The sequence below is a fragment of the Anomaloglossus baeobatrachus genome, chromosome 3 (assembly GCF_048569485.1).
Source record: "Anomaloglossus baeobatrachus isolate aAnoBae1 chromosome 3, aAnoBae1.hap1, whole genome shotgun sequence".
In the NCBI taxonomy this organism is placed as follows: domain Eukaryota; kingdom Metazoa; phylum Chordata; class Amphibia; order Anura; family Aromobatidae; genus Anomaloglossus; species Anomaloglossus baeobatrachus.
The window spans coordinates 18,946,679-18,973,416 of NC_134355.1; the positions used below are offsets into that span (position 1 = coordinate 18,946,679).

General features: G+C 50.0%; 1 protein-coding gene across 4 annotated transcripts in view; it reads left to right on the forward strand.

Moving 5' to 3' along the window:
* PLB1 (phospholipase B1) overlaps positions 1-26,738 on the forward strand; it is a 170,954-nt gene that overhangs the window by 68,975 nt on the left and 75,241 nt on the right. For all 4 annotated transcript variants that reach the window (XM_075339033.1, XM_075339034.1, XM_075339035.1 and 1 more), the window contains exons 17-22: positions 5,348-5,406; positions 15,301-15,374; positions 15,534-15,577; positions 16,539-16,647; positions 19,458-19,518; positions 22,893-22,973. In XM_075339033.1, the coding sequence (XP_075195148.1) occupies positions 5,348-5,406; positions 15,301-15,374; positions 15,534-15,577; positions 16,539-16,647; positions 19,458-19,518; positions 22,893-22,973 (428 nt within the window). The remainder of the gene's footprint in view (positions 1-5,347; positions 5,407-15,300; positions 15,375-15,533; positions 15,578-16,538; positions 16,648-19,457; positions 19,519-22,892; positions 22,974-26,738) is intronic.

The window sequence follows — 26,738 nt, forward strand, 5'->3', positions numbered from 1 at the left end:
CGCTAATGGATTTGACCAGTTTTACAGCGACTCCTAACCTGGTCGGGGTCCGTAAGCCCTGCCGAATGGTGCTGGCTTCTCTTCACTCCCCAATCCGGTACCGGCGGGTCACCGCCCGTCCCCGGTCCTTACGGGTCGCTCCAATCAGCCTCTCCTGCAAATGGTCACCGCCGTCTGCCAACGTTGCTGTATGTGCCCGGGCCACGCACCCGGACACGGTCAGTCTCCTCTACTGCCACTCCACTTCTCTCTCAAAACTAAACTAAAACTCAACTGATCTCTTTTCCCGCCTCCAGGACTGTGAACTCCTCGGTGGGCGGGGCCAAACGCCTGGCCCACCCCCTGGTGTGGACATCAGCCCCTGGAGGGAGGCAACAAGGATTTGTGTTTGACCTAGATGTGCCTAGCCGGGGTGTGGGGTGTGTTGTTGCAGTGCCTGTGACGTCCTGGCTTGTCCAGGGCGCCACATTCCCCCGCCCTTAGTAAAATGCAGACCGTCTGCGGGCTGCCCGTCCATCACCGGTTTTATTTTTGTTTCACTGTAGGAAAAGGGGTAAAACACATACAAACATTAAAACATTAAAACATAAGCATTTGCATCAATCTTCCCATAACGGGAGGTACGGTACTTAAACGTTGCAAACGGTAACGGCTTCCGCTCTTCTCCCACCCAAACAACCTGGCCCAGATGCTGCCCCTAAGAAGCGGGCAGCACCCCTTGACCCCAGTCCAGAACCAAGCTGCCCGAGCGGGTACGGTCTCTTTCAGGGGACCCCTGAACCCCCGGAGGATCGCCACCGGTTTCGGTAGTGGCGGGCCTGGGCCATCCGTTTCCTCCAGGCCCATCCTCCCAAATCAGCCTCTCCGGAGGCGGTAACGGTATCAAGCCAAAACATTTTTATTTACATCCCACGAGTTTGTGGTTGCCCTGCAAGTTCTCGGGCTTGTCCGTAAGAAGTCCCTTACGCACCGGTTGCAGAAAGTCCCTACGGGGACAACAGTGCTTCGTAGCCAACGGGCTACCACAAACAAAACTGTAGGGTCCCAACGGAGACTTGCCGTAGGGTCCCAACGGGGACTGTCAGCTGGATCCCAGGGGCCATCCACAACACCTGGCTCCGGTACAGCTTCCTCCTGCAGCTTTCCCACAGTCCACCATCGAACAGCACGAGCCCCCAACGCCACCCTCACACAGGGGTGACACTGTCCCACAGGACTCCATTTTCAGCTGCCGATGGTGCGGGTACGACTGCTCCTCCAACCGGACTCCTTAGCCTTGAGGGCCGTCTGGAACGTCAGCAGAGTCCCAACGGGGACCGACAGCAAGGTTACTGAGAACCGCTACCATGCTCTAACTTTTCTCACTTCAAGGCCGGCCATTTGCAGGGCACTGACCTGCAAAGTGCCCCAGTTGCCGGCAGTACCTGCAGCACGCCACCCACGTGTCTCTGAAGGCGCGAATGACAAGCGGGGTCTCATCTTCCGACAGGGACTCCGTATCTTCCCCTGAGCTACCTCCATCTGTCGTCTCCTGTCCCGAGCTGGCGCCCCCTGGGTCTTCCGCGCCGACCGCCACTCCTGTCACAGTCGGGTGGATTGCCGGGGCAGACATCCTCCCTGCGGCAGGCGGGCTGCTGTCAGCTGCCGCGCGGGGAATTACTGCCACATTCTCAGGGCCCGCTGCTCCTGCGACCGGAGTAGGGGCTACAGCCATCTCACCATCCTCTGCCACCGTGGGCGCCGCCGCTCCATCGGTCGGCGTGGGGTTAGCATCAAACTCAGGAGCCGACATCTTCCATCCCGTTCCCCCCTTAGTCTTTTTCCGGCTCCTCCTCTACAGGGGCGGGGTTTCGGTTTTCGCGCCTCCACTACTCGGGAAGACGCTCGAGCGGGGATTTTTCGCGCCCAAAATGGCGGCTTCTCCAAATTTTCGGCCGGTCACCTCCGGCGGTCACAAGGCGCACCTCTACCAGACGGCAGAGCGGTAAGATCCTGTTCGTGACGCCAAGTTGTCGCGGGCGGGGAGGGGACGCTGCGCTCACCCACTGCTCGGGTCCGGCTGCTGCTGCTGCTCGGTGGTGGCTCGAGCGGTGGGCCGGATCCCGGGGACTCGAGCGGCGCTCCTCGCCCGTGAGTGAAAGGGGGGGGTGGTTTGGTTTAGGGATATTGTCCGTGACGACACCCATGGTTGTGGTGAGGTTGTGACACCACCGCTGGTCTGGACAGGGATCCCGGGAGCGATGACAGGGAGCAGCTTGGATGTTGTTTCTCCCCTCCATGGGTAGGGGGGTTGATTGTCCCGGGGCCCGGTGAGGGTTAGGGATGGCAGGCGGGTTACGGGGCCTGGTGAGGTGCAGGGTCGCGGGGGCAGCGCTGTGCCGCACGGCACGGTGGTACTCACTCAGCCAGTAATTTACACGGAGTCTCTGGTCAAACAAACGGCTGGATGGACGGGTCCCACAGACGGCTGCGGTAGCTCTCCCGGTAGGTTGGTGGTGACTGCCTTTCCCTGCACCTGTGTTGTGTTTACAGTTCCAATGGGTTCCCATCGGTAACCCGCTCCCCAGCTTGGATGGATGCTGAGGGAGCCCCTTTTGCCCGCAGGCTCTAGCCCTGGGAACTGTAGCCTTGGCGGTGACTGTTTCCCTTCACGGAGTGAGCTGTTGCCTTCAATCGGGTCTTGACTGCTGGGAAACCCCGGAGGTTCCCTTCGCTAACGGATTTGACCAGTTTTACGGCGACTCCTAGCCTGGTCGGGGTCCGTAAGCCCTGCCGAATGGTGCTGGCTTCTCTTCACTCCCCGATCCGGTACCGGCGGGCCACCGCCCGTCCCCGGTCCTTACGGGTCACTCCAATCAGCCTCTCCTGCAGACGGTCACCACCGTCTGCCAACCTTGCTGTATGTGCCCGGGCCACGCACCCGGACACGGTCAGTCTCCTCTACTGCCACTCCACTTCTCTCTCAAAACTAAACTAAAACTCAACTGATCTCTTTTCCCGCCTCCAGGACTGTGAACTCCTCGGTGGGCGGGGCCAAACGCCTGGCCCACCCCCTGGTGTGGACATCAGCCCCTGGAGGGAGGCAACAAGGATTTGTGTTTGACCTAGATGTGCCTAGCCGGGGTGTGGGGTGTGTTGTTGCAGTACCTGTGACGTCCTGGCTTGTCCAGGGCACCACATATACAGACCCCAGACCAAACCCCAAAATATATACAGACCCATCCCCAAAATAAATACAAACCCCAGGCCAGACCCCAGAATAATTACCAACCCCAGACTCTGGAGTGAGAAGAGACCCCTGACTGGACCACAAAATATATACAGACCCCAGACCAGACTCCTAAATAAATTGAGGCCATAAACTAGACCAAACAATAAATATAGAACCTGATCTGACCCTAAAAAGAAGACCCCAGACCAGATTCCCTAAATAATATGGGACTCCAGACATTACCACAAAAGATATATGGACCCCAGACGAGACTCAAGTCTTTTCAGACCAACGAGTGCGTAATAGCACAAATCCATATTTTCTTCTTTACTATATATATAATATATACTATATTTTATATACTAACAGTATCATATAATATATATATATATATATATATATATATATATATATACAGTGCCTACAAGTAGTATTCAACCCCCTGCAGATTTAGCAGGTTTGATAAGATGCAAATAAGTTAGAGCCTGCAAACTTCAAACAAGAGGAGGATTTATTAACAGATGCATAAATCTTACAAACCAACAAGTTATGTTGCTCAGTTAAATTTTAATAAATTTTCAACATAAAAGTGTGGGTCAATTATTATTCAACCCCTAGGTTTAATATTTTGTGGAATAACCCTTGTTTGCAATTACAGCTAATAATCGTCTTTTATAAGACCTGATCAGGCCGGCACAGGTCTCTGGAGTTATCTTGGCCCACTCCTCCATGCCGATCTTCTCCAAGTTATCTAGGTTCTTTGGGTGTCTCATGTGGACTTTAATCTTGAGCTCCTTCCACAAGTTTTCAATTAGGTTAAGATCAGGAGACTGACTAGGCCACTGCAACACCTTGATTTTTTCCCTCTTGAACCAGGCCTTGGTTTTCTTGGCTGTGTGCTTTGGGTCGTTGTCTTGTTGGAAGATGAAATGACAACCCATCTTAAGATCCTTGATGGAGGAGCGGAGGTTCTTGGCCAAAATCTCCAGGTAGGCCGTGCTATCCATCTTCCCATGGATGCGGACCAGATGGCCAGGCCCCTTGGCTAAGAAACAGCCCCACAGGATGATGCTGCCACCACCATGCTTGACTGTAGGGATGGTATTCTTGGGGTCGTATGCAGTGCCATCCAGTCTCCAAACGTCACGTGTGTGGTTGGCACCAAAGACCTTGATCTTGGTCTCATCAGACCAGAGAACCTTGAACCAGTCTGTCTCAGAGTCCTCCAAGTGATCATGAGCAAACTGTAGACGAGCCTTGACATGATGCTTTGAAAGTAAAGGTACCTTACGGGCTCGTCTGGAATGGAGACCATTGCGGTGGAGTACGTTACTTATGGTATTGACTGAAAACAATGTCCCCACTGCCATGAGATCTTCCCGGAGCTCCTTCCTTGTTGTCCTTGGGTTAGCCTTGACTCTTCGGACAAGCCTGGCCTCGGCACGGGTGGAAACTTTCAAAGGCTGTCCAGGCCGTGGAAGGCTAACAGTAGTTCCATAAGCCTTCCACTTCCGGATGATGCTCCCAACAGTGGAGACAGGTAGGCCCAACTCCTTGGAAAGGGTTTTGTACCCCTTGCCAGCCTTGTGACCCTCCACGATCTTGTCTCTGATGGTCTTGGAATGCTCCTTTGTCTTTCCCATGTTGACCATGTATGAGTGCTGTTCACAAGTTTGGGGAGGGTCTTAATTAGTCAGAAAAGGCTGGAAAAAGAGATAATTAATCCAAACATGTGAAGCTCATTGTTCTTTGTGCCTGAAATACTTCTTAATACTTTAGGGGAACCAAACAGAATTCTGGTGGTTTGAGGGGTTGAATAATAAATGACCCTCTGAATAAACTTTTCACAATTTAAAAAAAAAAAAAAAAAAAAAAGAAATAACATTCTTTTTTGCTGCATTTCACACTTCCAGGCTGATCTACAGTCCAAATGTCACAATGCCAAGTTACTTCCGAATGTGTAAACCTGCTAAATCTGCAGGGGGTTGAAGACTACTTGTAGGCACTGTATATATATATATATATATATATATATATATATATATATATATATATATATATATATATATATATATATATGATACTATTGTGAGGTTTCAGACCTTATTGCACCATGTTACCCCTTTGTTCCTTTAGTTCACAGATTGAGACCTGCAGATTTTAAAATAATCGCTGCTCTGGGAGACTCCATCACTGTAAGTACTGATATTGTAGGTATTATAGAAGGATAGGACTCCAGCCAGTTGTACTGCACTGGTATCAATGAAAGGAGTCCTCACATCATTGTAAGGCTCTGTTTACATCACAATATAGTAGAGGTTACTTACGATGTATGATGCCATTATATCGCCATTCAGTGGCATACACTGGCCACAGCTATGTACTGTATGTATTGTTTTCTTTGTTGCTTTATTTAAGGTATCTCAATGTATAGGAAAGTTCTGTCTTTAGCACTTATTTATACAGTTATAGCAAAGGTATAGTGATATCAGTCAGGACCGAAAGGACTCTTTTTTTTGTCCTCTGCCGGGTCAATTGGATTCTATGGTTGCATTAGATACAGGCAGTCATGTTCTACAGCACCTGTTTAAGAGGTGCCAGGGACTGTGTGTGTCGGTCCCTTTAAATAACATGGATAGACTCTCCTTTGTTGGACACAGTGGTTGCCCCACTCAGGGATTGAAAAAGCAATGCAAATGGACAGCAGCAACTGGTTAAATGAACTGTATTTTTTAAAAGGCAACAGCTTGCTTGTTACATTGTTTCATTAAGAGGTAACAGGCTTGAACACAGGTGGAAAGTAATGTGCTAACACTGGAGACACTTTGTTCAAAGTTGAAACACATTGCTTGCAAACACTTCAGCAGCACTTCCTTCACATAAAAATAATCTCTTTGGTTCCTTCACAGTAGGGCACAGCACACATCTGACTCGCCCACCCCAGGGCTATGGGACACCCGGTGCCGGGCCGGACTAGTCCGGTGGTAGTCAGTGGTGGCTGGGCCCGGCTCCGTGGCCCTGGTGGGTGTCAGTTGAATATATGGCTTGTTTGTTAATGTTTGTGTTCGTGACGCCACCTGTGGTATGCGGCTACTAAGCCGCCGCTGCTGTGAGAGACCTCCGGGTTGATGTTATAGCAGCTATGGTAGTACTGCTCCCCACAGGTGGAGCAATGCCCGGGGCACAGTTGGTGCCCGTGAGAGCCTATGGTGTTGCGTGGCTGACACGGTGCAGGGCCGACAGGCAATGAAAGAACCAGGCACAAACAACAGTCTCTTTACCTTTTCCTCTTTTACTCTGGGAACAGTCCAGTCCTGGGAGACCGTTACAGGTGGTGATGGGGATCCGGTCGGCCTGGAAGTACTTGGGGTGATCTTTCTGGCCAGCTGAGTATGAGGCCTACTCCTGTACTTTTCTTAGTGATGATAGGACCCTGCTTTTCTGAATCCAGCAATGGCCCTCTTCGCTGCTGGGACCAGTGGTACGTCCCTTCCCTCTGTAGGTGACTGCGCAGGCCCTCTTTCTGGTGCTTCGCCGCTGGGGTCCACACCGGGCCCTGATGCTGCAGCTGTACCTTGGGTGTGACTGGGCCAGGGGCTTGCAGCTCTCCTGCCCTTCGGATTCGGCTACCAGGGACGGATTTTACACCCTGGCAACCACAGACTCCGATGTCCGAGTCTCTCTGCTGCCTCTCAGCTACTCCTGCTTCTCTGGGCCAAGCTGCTCCAGCTCCAGGCCCCAGATTTACCGGACCGCTCACTCTGCGTCTGTTCACTTCTACTGCTTCCTACAGACTGCCTAACTCCTCCCCCAGGTCAGGCTTAAGGAAGCTCCCTGAAACTTCAGGTTCAGAGCTCCCCCTACTGACCTGAGGGAGAAACTGCGGTGGATGTTAACTTACTGGCCAGTAGATTTCCCCATTACCTCCAGGCTCAGCATTAACCCTCGGGAGGGCCATGCCGTTGTGGCGACCAGGTCCTAGGGCGCCACACTCCCCCTTAGTTAAATTCAGTACTCCCGGACTGTAGAAACAAAACATAACATGTCATACATTTCATCCCAATATGGGAGGCACCTTCTCTTTAACGTTACAATCTTAAACATTTCTATAAGAGTCCAGTGTGGCTCCCTGCCGGGTGTCCATTACACTGCTCCATGGGGGACCCGCCGCGATCAAACCCCCAACGTAGGCTCTGGGCGTGCGTCAGAGCATTGATGACCCCACTCTATGCACGCCGGACGGGTTTTTCTTCAGGGGTGTTTGAGCACACTGGTGCTAACTATGAACAATTTAGGTGTTGGCCACCCATAGTCCAGTGGCCCAATTGTCCATTTTCGCAATCAAAGAAAAAGAAAACATTTTGTACACAACATGACAGGCATTTTGCATAACTATTTACATTCTAATAAGTACTCTTTACTTTATACAGTTGACTCCCTATACCTTAGAGGGGGTTGTCCCCGAGTTCTGCGCTGGGACCTACGTAGCTCTGGTGTTTGCCCCTGACTACGTGGTGCGTCTTCTATCTCAGCACTACAGGTGGGCCTAACCCCAATAGGTAAGCGTGATGGTTGCCTTTGTGGTCTAAGAGTCGCCAAGGGTATGACAGGTTCACCACTGACAGGGGGTTGATCCTCCTGTTCCACTGCTGGCGTGTCATCTCGTGCTGGAGCGGACGATTCTTTAGGTGGATCCGGAACCTTTTCTGTTTCTGGCTCGACCAACTGCGGAAACGTCAAAACTGGTACCACTATGGCATTGTTGATTCGGGTCCAAGTTTTGGGGAACTTTCCAAGGATGGTTTGAATCATCTCCCCTTCTTTCTCTTGACTTTGGGGACTTCCTTGTACTCCTTCCATTTCTCTTTGAATTCGGCACCGTTCAGGGCACGCTTTCAGGCGGTCTCGGGAAATTGCTTGACAGGTCTTGCCTTCATCTTTGCTTATGAGGCATACCTTACTATTGTCAAAGTTGGAGGGGATAATGGTGTAGGGCTCGTTTTCCCACTGATCATCCAATTTATGCGTCTTCCGCTTCTTCTTGAGGACTTGTTCTCCAGGTGCTAAGGGAGTTGCTGGGGCTGTTTGATTGTAATGCTGTTCTTGTCTCGTTCTTGCTTGAGACAGGCTCCTTTCCACGCACTCCTGGACCTTACGGTACCGCTGCTGCCGTTCTGCATCCCAATCCTCTATTTCTTGAACCGCCTCAGGCGACACAGTCCCCATCTCAAAGTCTACAGGCAACTTGCCTGGTCTGGCTCGCATCAGGTAAGCGGGGCTGCAGTTGGTCGAATTCACTGGGATGTGGTTGTACAGGTCTACCAGATCTGGCAACTTTTCTGGCCATTGGTTCCTCTCTTCCAGCGGTAGGGTCTTCAGCATATCAATAACCACATGGTTCATTTTCTCGCACAGTCCATTGGTCTGGGGGTGGTACGGTGTGGTTCGAATTTTCTTACAACCGTACATGTTACAGAACTCTTGGAACACTTCAGCCTCGAATGCAGGACCCTGATCCGTCAGTACCCTTTCCGGATAGCCGTGCGGTCGACAAAAGGATGCCTGGAACGCTCTAGCTGCTGTCCTGGCTGTCTGGTCCTTCACAGGCACTACTACCAGGAAACGAGAGTAATGGTCCACAATGGTGAGGGCGTACACATAGCCTGACCGGCTTGGTGTTAACTTCACGTGGTCCAGGGCCACCAACTCCAGGGGCTGCTTCGTGACAATTGGCTGTAGGGGAGACCTTTGGCTGGCATCATCCTTCCGCCTCAAGTTACACGGGCCACAGTCTCGGCACCATTTCTCGATCATCTTTCTCATGTGCACCCAGTAGAACCGATCACGGAGTAAGGCCTCCAACTTCTTCCACCCGAAGTGTCCTGCGTTATCATGATACGCTGCTAGGACCATTGGAGCATCCCTCTGCGGAACCACTATCTGCCAGACAAGTTCATTTGTTCGATAGTTGACATATCTCTTGCAGAGCTTGCCCTGGTAGGTGAACAGTCGTCCCCTCTCCTTCCACAGCTGCTGGGCTTCCTCTGGAGCGTCTGGGCCAAGATGGGTCTCAGCTTGCGCTAGCTTCTCTTTGACCAATCGCACGGCCGGGTCACCATTCTGTGTTTCTTCCCAATTATGGTGGAGTAATGGATTGACCGAGACCTCGTACTGGCTTAAGCGCTTCACTCCCACAGCATGCTCACACTGGGAAACACCTTGGTGATGGAAAGCCGGTAACTCTATCTCTTCGAGTTCATCCAGGTCTTCTCCAGACTCGGGTAAGTGAGGCATTCTGGACAGCGCATCAGCATTGTTATTCTTCTTGCCAGCCCGATACTTGATGGTAAAGTCAAAGTTAGACAGCCGGGCCATCCATCGCTGTTCCATCGCACCTAACTTGGCTGTTGCCAGGTGTGTCAACGGATTGTTGTCCGTGAAGATGGTAAACTTGGCCGATGCCAGATAGTGCTTGAAGCGTTCAGTCACTGCCCAAACAATAGCGAGGAACTCCAGCTTGAAGGAACTGTAGTTTTCTGGATTCCTTTCTGTGGGCCGAAGCTTCCTACTGGCGTACGCTATTACCCTCTCCCTGCCTCCCTGTACCTGGGACAGAACTGCTCCCAGTCCCACGTTGCTGGCGTCTGTGTACAGTATAAACGGTTGGCTGTAGTCAGGGTAGGCCAGAATTTCTTCTCCCGTGAGAGCCCCTTTCAGCCGGACAAAGGATGTTTCCAGTTGGCTGCTCCATTCAAATGGAGGGCTCTGCTTCTTAGCCTGCTTCGGCTGGCCCACCAGGAGATCTTGAAGGGGCGCTGCTATCTTGGTGAACCCATCAATGAACCTTCGGTAGTAGCCCACCAGTCCAAGGAACTGCCGCACCTCCTTCACCGTGGTGGGTCTTGGCCAGTCCTTGATTACCGTGACTTTCTCCGGATCAGGTGCCACACCTTCTGCGCTGACCACATGACCCAGGTACTGTACCTTCGGCTTCAAGAGGTGACATTTGGACGGCTTGATCTTCAGGCCATATTTCGACAAGGACTCAAACACTTCTGCTAAGTGCTTCAGGTGGTCCTCATAAGTCTTGGAGTAGACTATTACGTCATCCAGGTACAGCAGCACGGTTTCGAAGTTGTGGTGGCCCAAGCAGCACTCCATCAACCTTTGGAATGTCCCTGGGGCGTTGCAGAGCCCGAATGGCATACAATTGAACTCACAGAGACCCATTGGTGTCGTGAATGCAGTCTTCTCCTTGTCCGCCTCTGCCACGGGAACCTGCCAATACCCACTGGTGAGATCCAAGGTGGAGAAATAGTTAGCTGACTTTAAGGCTGTTAGTGACTCCTCTATTCTGGGTAGTGGATAGGCATCTTTATGTGTAATGCGGTTAATTTGCCTGTAATCTACACACATTCTCATTGTACCATCTTTTTTCTTTACGAGCACTAGTGGAGCTGCCCAGGGGCTACAACTATCTCTGATAACCCCAGCCTCCTTCATTTCCCGTAACATTTCCTTGGCACACTGATACTGTGCGGGGGGTACAGGGCGGTATCTTTCTTTAATGGGATGATGATCACCCGTGGGGATTTGATGTTGAACCCCTTTCACCTGCCCAAAATCTAGGGGGTGTTTGCTGAAGACCCGCTCGTACTCCTGTACCACCCGGTAAACCCCATGCTTTTGGTGTGAGGGGGTGGAGTCGGTGCCCACATGTAATTTTTGGCACCAGTCTTCCGGCTGCCCCTTGGAGCCATTGTCTTCCGCCTGGTCGGACGGGATCAAGGGTTCCACTGCTTTAATGGTATTGTTGCTGACAGTGTACAATTTTGCCACAGTGGCATACCGGGGCAATTTGGCCTCCTCCTCCCCACAATTCAGGACACGGACGGGCACTCTCCCCTTGCGGACGTCCGCTACCCCTCTGGCTATCAGGACTCCAGGCCTACTGTCTGAATACATTGGTTCTACCAAGGCATGGTAATCCTGACCCTTGAGGCCTATTGCTGCCCGACACCATATCAACATTTCACTTCTTGGGGGTATTACAATGGGGAGGGGGTCACTTACCCTCACACTGCCAATTTCTCCTCCGGCCAGCTCTACCTGCTGCCTCCTCACCAGGGCTCTGATCTCCCTCTGTAGGACACGCTGCTGCCCGGAGCTGGCAGTTTCAGACGCCTGTTGTAACAAAATTATCACTTCGGCAATACAATTTTCTATCACATTTGTACCAAGCGTTAGCAGTGGGTCAGATTCTTTGCGATCAATATCTACAATTATCATCCCCTGACATGGCAATTCCACCCGCCCCACTTTAATGGTTACTTCTTTGTACCCAATTTGAGGTAAGGGCTGACCATTACTGGCCACAATTGTTAAATCATCATCTGGGCCATGGTCAATGTCTGAATCAGCCCAATATCTTTTGTACAGTTTGTGGGGGATGGTTGTTACCTGGGACCCCGTATCCAGGAGGGCATTCAAAGGGATCCCATCCAGCACAATAGGAAGGACCGGTCGTCCTCCCACATACTTGCTGCGGCTGGGGTTTGAGCCGGGCTTCCTTACACCTGGGGGTCGGCTCCTGGCCCCAGGCTCGGCCCATTTAAAGGGCAGTGTCGTGCAATGTGGCCCGCCTGACTGCAGCGGCGGCAGATCGGTTGTCCCGTTGAATCGTACCGGTCTGTGTCTCTGCCTCGGGTCGGCGGAATCCTCCTCTGTCGCATCCATGGGACGTCCTCTGGGCTGGAGGCCAACTCGATTTTCGCAGGCGAGGGGGTCATTTGTAGAGACTGCACGGTCTTGGCAAGGGCAGCCACAGTTTTGGTCAGCTCCTGGACCTGTTGTCTGAGCTCTGCAGTGGGATCCTTATCCAGGGACTGCGCCTCAGCCCCTGCAGTGGCTCGTGTTGCAGGCACCACCCCGGGGTACGTGATAGCAAGAGGCCGGAGGGGTACTGGGTCATTCGGTGTAGATTCTCTCAGTACCCTGATGGCCTGGTCCTTAAACTTGGCAAAGTCCAGAGCAGGGTTCTGCAGGACCAGGATACGCAGCTGGGTCCTGTGGGCATCTGACAGGAGCCCCTCTATGAACTGCTCAGTTAGGAGTTTGTCTTCTTCACGTACACTCTCTGGGTCCACCTGTTTAACTGCTTTCAGGGCCTCCTGCAAGTTTAAGGCATAGTCCCTTATGCTGTCTGTGGCCCGCTGCTTGCACCCAAAGAATCTCATCTTTATCTCTGCTGCGGTGCGGGTGTCAAACGTACTCTTTAGCTTGGCCAGTATCTGAGCTGCTGTCCCTTTATCTGTATCAGGCCAGGACTTCACTTCACGCTGGGCTGCGCCGGCTAGCTGCCCCATTACTATGCCCACCTTCTGGCTCTCAGTCAGCGGATACACCCGGAACAAGCTGTGCAGACTTTCTCTGAAGTCACTCAAGGTATGGGACTCCCCGGAGTACTGCGGCAGCCATTCTGCTCCCGGTATGTATGGCATGGTGATCGGCATTACCGGCGCTACAGTGGGGGCCGGGGCGACGGCGACTGGGATTGCTTCTGCTGGTGCTGCGGCGTCTCGGGCTACGGCAGCCACCTGCCCTCCCTCTGAGTCGGACATCTTCCTCCCCCTTAGTGAACCTTACCAGGCTCCGTTCACTTTTCAAATTTTCTTCCGGGTCGCGCGGGGTTAACAGCGCTCTGCTCTGATGGCGCGCTCCCTTCGCGCTCTTCGTCAGGCACGCCCCCCTTCTTCCTGCGCTCGGCGAGGCTAATGGCGGCGGTGGTCTGCAGCCAGTACACAGTCTTTTAAGCACAATTCCGGCAGGCGCACAGTACCCGGTGGGACCGGGCACGAAATCCTGTTCGTGACGCCAAATTTGACTCGCCCACCCCAGGGCTATGGGACACCCGGTGCCGGGCCGGACTAGTCCGGTGGTAGTCAGTGGTGGCTGGGCCCGGCTCCGTGGCCCTGGTGGGTGTCAGTTGAATATATGGCTTGTTTGTTAATGTTTGTGTTCGTGACGCCACCTGTGGTATGCGGCTACTAAGCCGCCGCTGCTGTGAGAGACCTCCGGGTTGATGTTATAGCAGCTATGGTAGTACTGCTCCCCACAGGTGGAGCAATGCCCGGGGCACAGTTGGTGCCCGTGAGAGCCTATGGTGTTGCGTGGCTGACACGGTGCAGGGCCGACAGGCAATGAAAGAACCAGGCACAAACAACAGTCTCTTTACCTTTTCCTCTTTTACTCTGGGAACAGTCCAGTCCTGGGAGACCGTTACAGGTGGTGATGGGGATCCGGTCGGCCTGGAAGTACTTGGGGTGATCTTTCTGGCCAGCTGAGTATGAGGCCTACTCCTGTACTTTTCTTAGTGATGATAGGACCCTGCTTTTCTGAATCCAGCAATGGCCCTCTTCGCTGCTGGGACCAGTGGTACGTCCCTTCCCTCTGTAGGTGACTGCGCAGGCCCTCTTTCTGGTGCTTCGCCGCTGGGGTCCACACCGGGCCCTGATGCTGCAGCTGTACCTTGGGTGTGACTGGGCCAGGGGCTTGCAGCTCTCCTGCCCTTCGGATTCGGCTACCAGGGACGGATTTTACACCCTGGCAACCACAGACTCCGATGTCCGAGTCTCTCTGCTGCCTCTCAGCTACTCCTGCTTCTCTGGGCCAAGCTGCTCCAGCTCCAGGCCCCAGATTTACCGGACCGCTCACTCTGCGTCTGTTCACTTCTACTGCTTCCTACAGACTGCCTAACTCCTCCCCCAGGTCAGGCTTAAGGAAGCTCCCTGAAACTTCAGGTTCAGAGCTCCCCCTACTGACCTGAGGGAGAAACTGCGGTGGATGTTAACTTACTGGCCAGTAGATTTCCCCATTACCTCCAGGCTCAGCATTAACCCTCGGGAGGGCCATGCCGTTGTGGCGACCAGGTCCTAGGGCGCCACACATCCATAGAGCTGGTCATGGCTTCTTCTTACAGTTACCTCTCTTGACAGTGGTACCCTGTTCAGTAGCTCTAGTCTGTACAATTGCAGCCCACTCACTCAGTTATGACAGTTCTTGACATAGAGGCACTTTTATCTTTGCTCTTATGTCGGATAACTTAACCCTGTCAATGTATACACTCTTTACTTACAGGAATATACCTCTGTGCTCCCCTTGGTGGAGACAATTTTCATTTTCTCTCTGTGATGGAGGCTCTTTCATTTAGGAGGGATTATTTCTTCCTTCTCGGGCAGACAATGCAGTATGCAGTTTCTTACATGCTCCTCTGGCAAGTGTTACTTACTATCAGAGCTTCTTGCTCCTGCCCGGAATTCTGTACACTCCTTCTGAACTCAAACAACACACTCTCCATCGGGGTGGTCATATCATTGGTGTAGCCTGTGTGGCGGCACAGGGGCCCAAGAGGTTAGGGGGCCCAATTCTACCTCCAAAGTAGGTGGAATTGTGCATTATGATGAACACTTGGGCTGCAAGTGGCCCATATATTGTTTGTGCACAGTGGCCCTTTTGTGTCTTTGTCTGCCAATGCTCTCCATACATTAATAGGGCTTGGCAGAAATTCTTCTGCTAACTCCTCATTCCCAGTGCTCTGCATCTCACACAGCAGCTCAGTGTGTTAACTGTTTATGCTTTGCATTCATCACTCTGGGTATCACTCCTGTGACTCAGTGTCCTGCTGTCTGGGCCTCTTAGACCTGCAAAAACAAATACCGTATGTATTTGTAAAGCAATCCCTTCCATCCATACAGCACTTCACCGATTCTGTTGCGCAGCTGACACAGCATACATAAATGTTTCAGTGTAAAACATTGCATTAAATAAAAAAATATATCAGAATATCAATATGATATTAGCAAAGTCCTGAATAGTTCAACAAGCTGTGATATTTAAAAGAGGGCAGCAGATCCATTTTCAGCTCTCTTATACATAGAGATGTGCAGCCATGTTCTCCTTCACTTGGCTATAGGCAGACATATTACACATCACCAAGAAACAGGCAGGTAAAGTAGATTATAATCGGAGCACTCCTTAATATTATCAGAAAGGTAATAACTTATGTAACCTTCTCCTACATTACTTTGCAGGCAGGTAACGGCGCCGGTGCCTTTGTCCTTGATGTGTTGGATGTGGTGACTGAATATCGTGGTTTATCCTGGAGGTAAGAAGAAGGCATTTTTGCATTTAATCAGATATCCAATATAATACATAAGGCTGTAATATTCTACTAAATTGGTAAAATTTCAATTACTGTTAATATGTATGCCTAATACACAATCTACGTCCCTCGTCATAACCCTCTTACTTTTCTCTTCCTTAGCATCGGTGGGGACGGAGACCTCAGTAACACTACCACGCTGGCAAGTATGTATAGTAATGGAAAGGTTAAAATATGTAAAAAAATAAATAATGTCAGGTATATTTCCGTCCTTAGGACAGTGGGACGCACGTAACACATATTTTGCCTTAATTGTGGGACGTGCGTATCAGCCCATAGTAAATAACTAGCTGCTGGAAGACAATAGAAACATCATGTTTCCTAGTTATAGATAGATAAAATCATAATAGGAAACATGATGGTAATATCTTCTGATTAATATGTACATCTGCTTGCACTTATATCTTGCTTGTAACTGCATTTCTGAACATAATCTCTGTAAATTCTTGTCTATATATTGTTTTATCTAGTGTGCCCTTAAGGCAATTAAATATATAATTTAATCCTTGGTTGTTCTTTTATCTCGATCCTTAAATCCCATGTCTGTGAGCTCGGTTTAGTATCACATGCTAGTTGGGGCTGGTTTCTGGCCCAATATAGTCCTGGTAAAGGACCAGGGTTATATCTAACGAGGAACTGGTGGCAGACTACTAGGCTGGCAGAGCTCTATTTCACTGGGGCTAGTAAAAAGGATCTGTCCGACTGTCAGGGTTGTGAGAAAGTGGCGTGTTGCTCCGGAGGTTGCGCAGCCCCCTCTGTCTCCCTCCCCGTGCCTCCCTGTGCCTACGTGGACAGGGGGTGTCAGTGTAACACTGCGCCAAGTGAGCCTTATGCACCCCTGCGGGCATGGAATGTCACGTGATTGCAGCATTGATGAGGCCGTATCGCGTGGCTCGGATGTATTAGAGATGTCAGGGTGGGGCTGCGAGCACTCCACCGGGTTTGTCAGATTGATGGACAGGGATGGGACATCTATGTGACCCCTCGACTATTCGTCGCTTATTGGTGGCAGTGGTGGGACGTCTTTGTGACCCCTGCCCGGCTGTTCATAACAGTAAGTAAATCAGAAATTAACTTCATAACTTTATAGTAGTTTTCCTCTTACAGATATCCTTCGTATGTACAACCCCGATATACAAGGTTACTCCATAAAAAAGGGATTCTATTTTCTACCAAATGCACGGCTAAACCAGGCTGTTCCCGGAGCGAAGTCACAGTACGTAGAAACAATTATTCTTTCTATATGATGTTTTAGATGATATACTGCATGTAAATCACCTCCATTTTTCCAATGTAAATATCCAATATTGGAAGACATTACTTTTTTTTTTTTTTACAATATTTGGTAATTCTGCTTGGATAATTGCCCTAATAAAAGATTAATACAAAATTGTCCCAAAAAAAGAAAATAGAAACAGAAAAAAAAAAGTTTTAACCCCACAATTAGCAACTTATAACAAATATGCAATAAAAGTAATCAATAATCTCAATAAATATAAAAAAGGTGTCATTTCAGCGCTAAAAAGTCAAGCGCTACAAAAGTAACTCATCTCAGAAAATGGCGACACAAACCAATTTTTACTTTCCAAAATTCAGAGTTTTTTTAACAACTAAATATAACAAAACCTTCTAGTTCTTTATCGCTGTGATCATACTGAGCTATAGAGTCAAGTTTTTAGGCCCTTTTTACCGAACATTGAACAACAATACCTGCAATCTGCTGCACTGAAGAATTTGGCATTTTTTTTGCCAAAAAGTTTTGTAAAACATATTTCTGAGCTTGTACAAAATGTATGAGAAAAAGTGATGGTGGAGATAGGGATTGTATAGATCCCTACACAACACTTTTAAAGGGATATTGTTATTTATATTTATAATTTTGTATTTGTGGCGCCCTGGCCTAGCCAGGTCGTCACAGATAACACACAAACACCCCCACCCCCATTAGACAGGGACACCAGCCAAACACAAAACCCTTGTTGCCTCCCTCCAGTGTCTGATGTCCACACCAGATTGGGCGGAGCTAAGCGGTTGGCTCCACCCACCAAGGAGTTCACAGGCCTGGAGGCGGGAAAAGTGTCAGTTAGAAGTTGGAGTTCAGTGGAGGAGGTTGAAATGAGAGGAGTAAACACTTGGGTGTCTGGGTTTGTGGCCCAGACACTGACAGCAAGGTCAGCAGACGGTGGTGGCCGTCTGCAGGAGTGGTGAATCGACGCGGAACCGTAGGACCGGGGTCGGGCATTGGCCCGCCGGTACCGACCGGGGGGCGAAGTGAAGCCAGCACACACATGCAGGGCCATCGGACCCCGACCAGGCTTGGAGCCACCGACAATAGTCAAATCCGAGTGTGACCGGAACCCCAGGGGTTTCCTAGCAGCCAAAGACCCGATTGAAGGCAACCGCCCACACCGTGAGGGTAACAGCTACCGCATGAGGCTAAGAGACCCAAGGGCCAGCGCCTGTGGGCAAACGGGCTCCTCCGGTACCCATACACCGGGGAGCGGACTACCGTTGGGAACCCATCGTAGTCAAACAAGAACATCAAGGTGCAGGGAAAGACAGCCGCCATCACCTGTCCGGGGAGAAGCACTGCAGCCGGCTGCGGGACCCGTCCATCCAGCCGTTTGGTTTACCGAGGACTTTGTACCTTTCTTGCTGAGTGAGTACACCCGTGCCATCCGGCACCGCGCCACGCTGTTCCTGCAACCCTGCACCTCACTGACCCTGCCTCCCCGTCACCTCATCGGGCCCCGGGACCACCGACCCCTACCCACGGAGAGGGAAAACAACATCCCAGCTGCTCCCTACCATCGCTCCCGGGATCCCCGTCACCAGCAGCGGTGGTGCCCATCTTCACCACGAACCATGGGTGGCGTCACGGACTAAATCCCCCAAACCAACCACCCCTTTCACTCACGGGCGAGGAAAGCAGCTTGAGTCCCCGGATCTGGCCCACCGCTCGAGCCACCGAGCAGCCACCGCAGCAGCGCCGGACCCGAGCGTTAGCAAGAGCGCAGCAGCGACAGGGTCCCCTCCGCCCGCGACATATTTATTGAGCAGTATACAGCAGGTGGACAGATGATGTAGTTATTAATGTACATGGGGGAAATGTCAGTCTATGGCCATACTCAGATTTTCTTCTCCGGGTGTATAAGACTAGTCGAGCTGCTGAATGTTGTGATATTTCTTTACGTGCAGTGCCTTTTATAGCATGCTACAGTAAAGCTGGTGTCACACATAACGACGACGACAACGACGTCGCTGCTACGTCACCATTTTCTGTGACGTTGCAGTGACGTCCCGTCGCTGTTGCTGTGTGTGACATCCAGCAACGACCTGGCCCCTGCTGTGAGGTCGCCGGTCGTTGCTGAATGTCCAGCTTCATTTTTTGGTCGTCACTCTCCCGCTGTGACACACACATCGCTGTGTGTGACAGCGAGAGAGCGACGAAATGAAGCGAGCAGGAGCCGGCACTGGCAGCTGCGGTAAGCTGTAACCAGCGTAAACATCGGGTAACCAAGGGAAGACCTTTCCCTGGTTACCCGATGTTTACGCTGGTTACCAGCCTCCGCTCTTGCTGCCAGTGCCGGCTCCTGCACTGTGACATGTGGCTGCAGTACGCATCGGGTAATTAACCCGATGTATACTGTAGCAAGGAGAGCAAGGAGCCAGCGCTAAGCAGTGTGCGCGGCTCCTTGCTCTCTGCACTGTGACATGTAGCTGCAGCACACATCGGGTTAATTAACCCGATGTGTGCTGCAGGAGAGCAAGGAGCCAGCGCTAAGCGCGGCTCCCTGCTCTCTGAACATGTAGCACAGCGGCCTTATGGTCGCTGCTTCTGCTGTGTTTGACAGCTAAGCAGCGATCATAACAGCGACTTACAAGGTCGCTGTTACGTCACCGAAAATGGTGACGTAACAGCGACGTCGTTGTCGCTGTCGTTTAGTGTGACACCAGCTTAAGATAAAGATAGAGCCTTGTAGATGTACTACGGTAAGATTTTGACCGTTTTTCCTTATTTTGCAGGAATATGCTGGAGCAGGCTCAAGCTGTAGTGACCAGGATGAAAAACATGGAAGCATTAAAGGTCTATTGCACAGCCACAGCATATATATTTATTTATTCTGTGCTATGTTTGAGATAGGTAAAGTACCTGTAGGAACAACATTTAAAGGGGAGCTGTCACTTGCTATAAAGATGCTGTTTGTTTACCTGGTGTAAATGCCGCTGTTCTCCTGAATCCGGTGTTGTTTTTCTTTTGTTCCTGCACTTTTCTATTCCTGAGATTCGGCCCTTTCTTCCCTGTATATAAATCTATTTTTTGCTGTAATAAGTGGACGTGGCCCTCAACTCTTAACTAACAAGACAAGATTTATATATGTAGTGCCGCTGAAGCCATCAGGGAGCTACAAGGTTCTGCATCCCCACAAGGATGCAGGGCCTACCCCCTAGGGCCCCGGAAACCCAGTGCCGGTAACATCAAACACTCCATGTAATCCCAGTTTTCCCCAACAATCCCCGATACAATGGTACAGGGCTAGGGTCGGACTAATGGATGGCCGCATAGAGGTGGAGCCAGACCAGTCCACTAGTTGACCAGTGGGAGGGGCGGACAGTGGATAGTGAGTTGAACAGTGAGACAGAGGAAGTCGAGGAGTGAAGGTGGACAGGAGGAGACGCACTGACACGGGGTTGACAGTAACCTAGTGCCGAAGAAGGTAGTTGCCTGTGGAGTATGGTGGAGTACTCCCCGAACTACGCACCGACGGGGTACAGGACCCTAGGACAGGCAGAAGCTCCAAGCCGACCTGTCAACACCTGCACAGCAAAGGGACCATCAAAGAGCTCGCTGACCCTAAACCTCCGGATACTCAGTAGCAAAGGGAGAATCGGGGACAGGACCAGAGACTCCAACCCCACAGGGTTAACGCCACCGTCAGGCAGACAGAAGTGGAAAGAAACACCACCAGACGAGGACCCCCAGTTGCTCTATGCCACGGGGACCCAATAACCAGAGACAGGTGCAGGGGAGGAAGGTACCAGATTTCTACACTGGCACTGGAAAAAGGGGACCTGGAGGTGGAACCAGCCGGCCTCGGGTGACCAGTTACCATCAGACAGTGAGTAAAGAACCAGCTGCACTGAACCCCTTGTGTGGCCTACCTTCTTCCGACACCCGTCACATCACCCATCCTCTGGGGGCCGTCACTGCTTGCGGAGGGCCTAACATCCAGGCTGCCACTAACACCAGCCCCAGTGGTGGACATTCTGCAGCGGCGGCTCCACATCTATATAGCCGCAACACACCGCAAAGTGGCATCATGTGTGAACATTAAACTAATGCCTTGTAAATATATCCCCTTTACAAAAAGGGCCCAGGGCACGGAACCGGGCAACGGCCACCACCATTACATCCCCCAGTTATACACCGCCCGGGACTGAGTACCCCATAACCCTGTGCGCGACATATACACAGAAGAAGAGGTTGTATCTCAGGATCCGAGAGGTGCAGGTGCAAAATAAAAACATCGCTGGATTCAGGAAAACAGCGGCATTTACACCAGATAAAAAAATTACATATTTATAGCAAGTGACAGGTCCCCTTTAAAATCAAATCTGTAGAAAAAAAACAAGTATCACTGCCTTGTACCTATACAGTGTGAACCACAAAAAAAACAAACCTAGTGTCCTTTGTGTGGTTTGCACAAAATATTGGAGGAAAAATGTACTCACCCATTACTGGAGATGCGGCTATATGAAGTTGTGTATTTGGGCTGCCTGCGCTTCAGCGACGGGAGTCCGCTCCCCGGCTTTGTGTATGTCGGGAGAGCCCTTTTGCCCGCAGACGCTGGCCCGTGGGATCTCTCTGCCGTGGCGGTGGCTTTTATCCCCTCGGTGGGCTGTTGTCTTCAATCGGGACTTTGGGTGGGAAAGGACCTATAGTCCAGACCGCAATTAGTTAATTAACTCAGTCCAGTCGCTTCTGGACCTCGTTTCAGGGTCTGAGTACCCCCCTTTGTGCTCCGGTTTCTGAGCCGGTTCCCCGGGTCGGTACCGGCGGGCCACTACCCTGTCCCGGTCCACCACGGTTCCACCGAGACGTCTTCCCAGCTCCTGCAGGCTGAGGCCACCGCTTGCCTCCTAGCCAGAGGTACCAGGGCTCCTACCCTGGCACCTGTCAGATTGTTGCAGACCTGACACACAGGCCTGCCTCCACTTTACTTCACCTCCTAAACTGATCTCTGACTAAACTGAACTGTTTTCTTTTTCCTGCCTCAGGCTCGCTGAACTCCTCGGTGGGCGTGGCCAACTGCCTGGCTCCGCCCCCTGGTGTGTCCATCAAGCACCGAGGGAGGTGACTAGGGTTTAATGGTTGGCTGATGACACCTTTTTAGGGGACAGGTGTTGTGCGGGGGCGCTAACTGTGACTACCTGGCTAGTCCAGGGCGTCACACTAGCAATGTCGAGCGCGATAGCACCCGCCCCCGTCGTCCGTGCGATATTTGGTGATCGCTGCCGTAGTGAACATTATTGCTACAGCAGCGTCACACGCACATACCTTGTCAAGGGGGTGGTGCGCTCGGCGTCATAGCGACGTCACTGCTGCGTCACTAAGCGGCCGGCCAATAGAAGTGGAGGGGCGGAGATGAGCGGCCAGAACATCCCGCCCACCTCCTTCCTTCCGCATTACCGGTGGAGGCAGGTAAGGAGATGTTCCTCGCTCCTGCGGTGTCACACATAGCGATATCTGCTGCCGCAGGAACGATGAACAACATCGCTACTCACCAGACAACGATTTTTTTAAATTAAACGACCTCTCCAAAACAAACGATTTTTGTCTTTTTTGCGATTGTTGATCGTCGCTCCAGCCGGTCACACGCTGCGATGTCGGTACCGGCGCCGGATGTGCGTCACAAACACCGTGACCCCGATGATATATCATTAGCGATGTGGCAGCGTGTAAAGCCCCCTTTACTGTATGAAGAATGAGGCCCAATAAGTGTCATTCTGTACAAACCCCACCAGGGGCACAGAGGGCCGGTTTTGACGGCTATCTGTATTCATGCTGGTATCATATAGTGATGAAGTGATCACAATGATCATTTTTCTGAAAGGTTTAGTATAACATGTATGGGCAAATCACTGGGCTTTGGTTGGGTGGGTTGCTGGTCTCTTATTCCTTGGGCGTGATTTTTCTATAGATAGACTAGAGACCAGACATCTGCTGATATTTATCATAAAGCCTACAACTTAGATTCTTTAAATCTTAAGCAAAAAAAAAAATATTCTCAATCAGCTCTTTATCTGTAGTGATCAACAGAACAGCGCCACCTAGTGACAGCCTTATTATGAAACACAGAGCGATCTGCAGCACATAACATGAGATTTGTCAGACAACTAGACAATAACAAATTGCAAACCATGTGCAGCTGGTAACTTTACTGTATCCTTCTTCTCTAGCAAATTAATATTACCGAGGACTGGAAACTCCTGACCATATTCATAGGAGGAAACGACTTATGTGGTGTCTGCGGTGATCCGGTATGTGGAAAAATTAGCAAAAATCAAGCACATCTGTTAGATTCAGATAGAATATATCCATCTATACTTTCACTTATTTATCTTTAATATACTTTTACTTATTTCAATAACCTTTGCATTAATCAACAGAACATACAAATATAAGAAGTTTTGTGATCTGTCTTAGCCAAAACAAATCTGATCCTTTGTCCACTTATGAACCCTTTCTCTCCCACTCCTCTGCCTCCTGATCTCATCATTCACTCTGCAATACTGCTAAATTCTGTCTTGGTAAACAAAAAAAAAGAGAGAAGTACATTGGTGTTTGCAGCCTTTCATGTCAAGTGTTTTATCTCCCTCCAGAGCTGGATTCACAGCTGCACTGCTCAGTACTGCTTATAGTGTCCTCCATGCTGCTGCCTTCTATTAAGTGTTTTATCTCCCCCCAGAGCTGGATTCACAGCTGCACTGCTCAGTACAGCTTATAGTGTCCTCCATGCTGCTGCCTTCTATTAAGTGTTTTATCTCCCTCCAGAGCTGGATTCACAGCTGCACTGCTCAGTACTGCTTATAGTGTCCTCCATGCTGCTGCCTTCTATTAAGTGTTTTATCTCCCTCCAGAGCTGGATTCACAGCTGCACTGGCTCAGTACTGCTTATAGTGTCCTCCATGCTGCTGCCTTCTATTAAGTGTTTTATCTCCCTCCAGAGCTGGATTCACAGCTGCACTGCTCAGTACAGCTTATAGTGTCCTCCATGCTGCTGCCTTCTATTAAGTGTTTTATCTCCCTCCAGAGCTGGATTCACAGCTGCACTGCTCAGTACTGCTTATAGTGTCCTCCATGCTGCTGCCTTCTATTAAGTGTTTTATCTCCCTCCAGAGCTGGATTCACAGCTGCACTGCTCAGTACTGCTTATAGTGTCCTCCATGCTGCTGCCTTCTATTAAGTGTTTTATCTCCCTCCAGAGCTGGATTCACAGCTGCACTGGCTCAGTACTGCTTATAGTATCCTCCATGCTGCTGCCTTCTATTAAGTGTTTTATCTCCCTCCAGAGCTGGATTCACAGCTGCACTGCTCAGTGCTGCTTATAGTGTCCTCCATGCTGCTGCCTTCTATTAAGTGTTTATCTCCCCCAGAGCTGGATTCACAGCTATACTGCTCAGTACTGCTTATAGTATCCTCCATGCTGCTGCCTTCTATTATTATTATTATTATTTATTTATACAGCACCATTAATTCCATGGTGCTGTACATGAGAAGTGGGTTACATACAAAATACATATACAAGTTACAGTAGACAGACTAGTACAGAGGGAAGAGGGCCCTGCCCTTGCGGGCTTACATTCTAGTGTTTTATCTCCCTCCAGAGCTGGATTCACAGCTGCACTGGCTCAGTACTGCTTATAGTATCCTCCATGCTGCTGCCTTCTATTAAGTGTTTTATCTCCCTCCAGAGCTGGATTCACAGCTGCACTGCTCAGTGCTGCTTATAGTGTCCTCCATGCTGCTGCCTTCTATTAAGTGTTTATCTCCCCCAGAGCTGGATTCACAGCTATACTGCTCAGTACTGCTTATAGTATCCTCCATGCTGCTGCCTTCTATTATTATTATTATTATTATTATTTATACAGCACCATTAATTCCATGGTGCTGTACATGAGAAGTGGGTTACATACAAAATACATATACAAGTTACAGTAGACAGACTAGTACAGAGGGAAGAGGGCCCTGCCCTTGCGGGCTTACATTCTAGTGTTTTATCTCCCTCCAGAGCTGGATTCACAGCTGCACTGGCTCAGTACTGCTTATAGTATCCTCCATGCTGCTGCCTTCTATTAAGTGTTTTATCTCCCCCCAGAGCTGGATTCACAGCTGCACTGGCTCAGTACTGCTTATAGTGTCCTCCATGCTGCTGCCTTCTATTAAGTGTTTTATCTCCCCCCAGAGCTGGATTCACAGCTACACTGCTCAGTACAGCTTATAGTGTTCTCCATGCTGCTGCCTTCTATTAAGTGTTTATCTCCCCCAGAGCTGGATTCACAGCTATACTGCTCAGTACTGCTTATAGTATCCTCCATGCTGCTGCCTTCTATTATTATTATTATTATTATTATTTATTTATTTATTTATTTATAGAGCACCATTAATTCCATGGTGCTGTACATGAGAAGTGGGTTACATACAAAATACATATACAAGTTACAGTAGACAGACTAGTACAGAGGGAAGAGGGCCCTGCCCTTGCGGGCTTACATTCTAGTGTTTTATCTCCCTCCAGAGCTGGATTCACAGCTGCACTGGCTCAGTACTGCTTATAGTATCCTCCATGCTGCTGCCTTCTATTTAGTGTTTTATCTCCCCCCAGAGCTGGATTCACAGCTACACTGCTCAGTACAGCTTATAGTGTTCTCCATGCTGCTGCCTTCTATTAAGTGTTTATCTCCCCCAGAGCTGGATTCACAGCTATACTGCTCAGTACTGCTTATAGTATCCTCCATGCTGCTGCCTTCTATTATTATTATTATTATTTATTTATAGAGCACCATTAATTCCATGGTGCTGTACATGAGAAGTGGGTTACATACAAAATACATATACAAGTTACAGTAGACAGACTAGTACAGAGGGAAGAGGGCCCTGCCCTTGCGGGCTTACATTCTAGTGTTTTATCTCCCTCCAGAGCTGGATTCACAGCTGCACTGGCTCAGTACTGCTTATAGTGTCCTCCATGCTGCTGCCTTCTATTAAGTGTTTTATCTCCCCCCAGAGCTGGATTCACAGCTGCACTGGCTCAGTACTGCTTATAGTGTCCTCCATGCTACTGCCTTCTATTAAGTGTTTTATCTCCCTCCAGAGCTGGATTCACAGCTGCACTGCTCAGTACTGCTTATAGTGTCCTCCATGCTGCTGCCTTCTATTAAGTGTTTATCTCCCCCAGAGCTGGATTCACAGCTATACTGCTCAGTACTGCTTATAGTATCCTCCATGCTGCTGCCTTCTATTATTATTATTATTATTTATTTATAGAGCACCATTAATTCCATAGTGCTGTACATGAGAAGTGGGTTACATACAAAATACATATACAAGTTACAGTAGACAGACTAGTACAGAGGGAAGAGGGCCCCGCCCTTGCGGGCTTACATTCTAGTGTTTTATCTCCCTCCATAGCTGGATTCACAGCTGCACTGCTCAGTACAGCTTATAGTGTCCTCCATGCTGCTGCCTTCTATTAAGTGTTTTATCTCCCTCCAGAGCTGGATCCACAGCTGCACTGCTCAGTACTGCTTATAGTATCCTCCATGCTGCTGCCTTCTATTAAGTGTTTTATCTCCCTCCAGAGCTGGATTCACAGCTGCACTGGCTCAGTACTGCTTATAGTGTCCTACATGCTGCTACCTTCTTTTAAGTGTTTTATCTCCCCCCAGAGCTGGATTCACAGCTCCACTGGCTCAGTACTGCTTATAGTATCCTCCATGCTGCTGCCTTCTATTAAGTGTTTTATCTCCCTCCAGAGCTGGATTCACAGCTATGCTGCTCAGTACTGCTTATAGTATCCTCCATGCTGCTTCTTCCGAATATGTACCACATAGGGGTAGAAGAGCAGGAATCCTTCATGTCTGTGTGTCCAAAATATAGCCCATATTATGGCAGCTAGTCTGGACTTATTGGCTCAGGGACAGCTTAAAGTTACAGATAATGTGTCAAGCTTTCTGCTATATTTATCTATAGTTTACTAACATTTAACAATTAAAGGTTTATTTATGTTTTGTAATCAGACTTTT